The following is a 2422-nucleotide window of genomic DNA, read 5'->3' as shown; positions in this document are numbered from 1 at the left end:
GAGTAGGACGGGGGGGCGGCGGCCGGATCGGGGGACGACTGAGGGATTCGATCTGGTGTGAGCGTGTGAGTGTGAGTGAGGGGAGGGGTGGTGCGCGGGCCGGCGCGTGAGGAAGCAGAGAGGTGGGCTTAGCGGCAGCGCGGGGTAGGCGGCCCAGCGCTATAGCTAAAGCTGCAACGGGGGCCCGAGAGCGTGGCCCATTAGCAGTAGCGCTGGCTGTGAAAACCAGCGCTACTGCTAACGTGCACCTGTAGCGCTTGTGCTGGCCGGTGCTACTGCTAAATAGCAGTAGCGATGGGTATCTAACCAACGCTACTGCTAAATGTCTACCTATAAGCATTTTCCTAGTAGTGTCATATCACTTTGCCGGTCGACTGGAAGACGAGGGATGGCAGATCCGGCGATGGGGCGATGCGGCGGTGACAATGGTGGCTGGATTCAGTCACCGTGACACGGTGGTGGTGGTTGCCGGATCCAGTGGCGGGGCGACGCGGGAGGGGAAGCGGCTGGGGGTGGCTGAGTTTTGGATTTCCAGCAGTCGCGCGCGTGCTATGTATTTGCAGCCGCAGCTGCCTTTTTTTGGGCTGTCCAAAAAAAATTGCGACAAAATTTACATATAGGGCTGTTGTTGGGTATGTATTTTTTGGGGTCAAAATGCCCCAAAAAACAGGTCTTTTGGCTGCTGCCCTATTATAGGTCTACTGTCGCAGAACTATTTGGTAACTTATTTCTCCTAGTAATTTTAAGCTGCTACAACATCGCCAACACTGAAAGAATGAACTCTCAAGGGGACGATTCCTCCAGAGATAGTAACATACATTGATATGCGAGAACAACATTAGTACACACCCTGATACGATCTTGACAACAAGATCACTCTCATTGAAGCTTGATTACAGCATCTTCCTTGCGTACATATACCGCGGCCCTGATTCTTCTAATCCGCCAGATTTGGAGCTGATTAATCAGATCGATCTGAATACCTACAAACACATATAGGAACGCGAGTTAATAGCCCTGTTGATTATTTAATGAAATACTGCGTGTGTACATAAATACTCCCTCCTTTCCGGTTTATAGGGCTCAATTTAAAAATCTCACCAACCAAGGTAGATGATGAGTGGTGGAATACTTTTTGTAGTTTACAAAAACACCCAATTAATGCTCTTGTTTTCCTCAAAATTTTATATTTACCAATGTACTAATTGTAATACATGCATGCATAAAGTACATGCATTGGTCAATTTTCTCTTAATACTTGCATGCAATGATTTAATGCACCTTGGAATTTGAACATGTGATGGGTAACAACCAAATTGAGCCTTATAAAATGAAAAAACTAAAATTTTGAGATAAGCCTTATAAACCGAAAAAGAGGGAGTATAAGAGGTTTTAGAGACTTGGAGAGGGGTAGAAGATTAGAACCAATTGACATTGGCTAGACAAGAAGTGATTAATTACCAGGTAATAACATTCCCCCATCTGCAGGCTCTTCATGAGCACGCCGCGCTCGTTCACCGGGAGGATCTCGCCGGAGGAGTGCACCAGAATCACATCACTCCCGAATGTGCCTGCCACGTCCAACACGCCGGTGCTCGGCACCTCATACACTGTGCCATTGATGAACACCGGCATCGTCGTCCCAGGAACTGGAAGCCATACCCACACATCATTTTCATAAGCAATTTAGCACCCATATGATCATCGCTTATATGTATTTGCTTATGGCTACGGGCTATACTAGCAAAGTAGCAATGCATGGTTTTGCTTGATGGATACGGGCTATACTAGCTAGCAAAGTAGCAATGTACAATAACTAAAACTACTACTAACCAGTTGCTTGGTAGCTTAGTTGCGATGCGTCGGTAGCCGTGTAGCCATACTGGTCTTCGCCACCGCGTGACATGAGGCCCATTTGCCGGGGGATGGCGAAAAGATCGTCTCCGCTGTCGGCGTCGTCTACCGAGAAACGGGGAGGCCCGGTGACCGCGGCCGCGGCCGCCGACACGCCGCCGCACAGCTGCCCGTACTGCATGGTGTTGTAGGGAGAGGTGCCGATGCCGTGGCAGCCGTGGCCGGCCGCGGCTGCGTTGGAGGAGAGCTGGTCCGCGTCCCCAGTGCCGCCGCAAGACTGCTGGAGCTGGCGTGCACGGCGGCGGGAGCGGGAGCGGCGGTTCTGGAACCAGTAGAACACGTTGGCGTCACGGACGGCGCCGAAGCGCTCGAGGAGGAGCCGGATGCGCGCCGTCTCGTCCTTGGCCGGGTTCACCATACCGCTGTTGAAGATGGACTCTAGGATCAGGATCTGCTCCGGCTTGGGCGCCCACCGGGACCGTGTCGTGGTCGGCTCGCCCCCCTCGTTGCTGCGGCCGCCGCGGTGTGCGGGAGCTTGGCCGTGGTTGTGCTGGTCCATGGAGAACCT

General features: G+C 52.1%; 1 protein-coding gene across 1 annotated transcript; it reads right to left on the bottom strand.

Moving 5' to 3' along the window:
• Window positions 1-857: 857 nt before the first annotated feature.
• On the bottom strand, window positions 858-2413 carry LOC119280809 (WUSCHEL-related homeobox 10-like). The gene is made up of 3 exons (XM_037561526.1): window positions 1834-2413; window positions 1462-1649; window positions 858-983 (listed from the first exon to the last, which is right to left on the bottom strand). Exons 1-3 carry the CDS (start codon window positions 2411-2413, stop codon window positions 966-968), a joined length of 786 nt encoding a protein of 261 aa, XP_037417423.1. The 3' UTR covers window positions 858-965.
• Between the last annotated feature and the right edge of the window lie 9 nt (window positions 2414-2422).

This window comes from Triticum dicoccoides, chromosome 3B (assembly GCF_002162155.2).
Source record: "Triticum dicoccoides isolate Atlit2015 ecotype Zavitan chromosome 3B, WEW_v2.0, whole genome shotgun sequence".
NCBI classification, from domain to species: Eukaryota; Viridiplantae; Streptophyta; class Magnoliopsida; order Poales; family Poaceae; genus Triticum; species Triticum dicoccoides.
The sequence above is the reverse complement of the archived record's forward strand: the minus strand, read 5'-3'. Positions and strand labels throughout refer to the sequence as shown.

Bases quoted from the DNA above. Each gene is read 5' to 3' on its own strand.
- LOC119280809 (XM_037561526.1), bottom strand. From the start codon at position 2,413: ATGGACCAGCACAACCACGGCCAAGCTCCCGCACACCGCGGCGGCCGC. The intron at 1,650-1,833 runs GTTAGTAGTAGT...TATGGCTTCCAG, and splicing joins ACTAAGCTACCAAGCAACTG to TTCCTGGGACGACGATGCCG.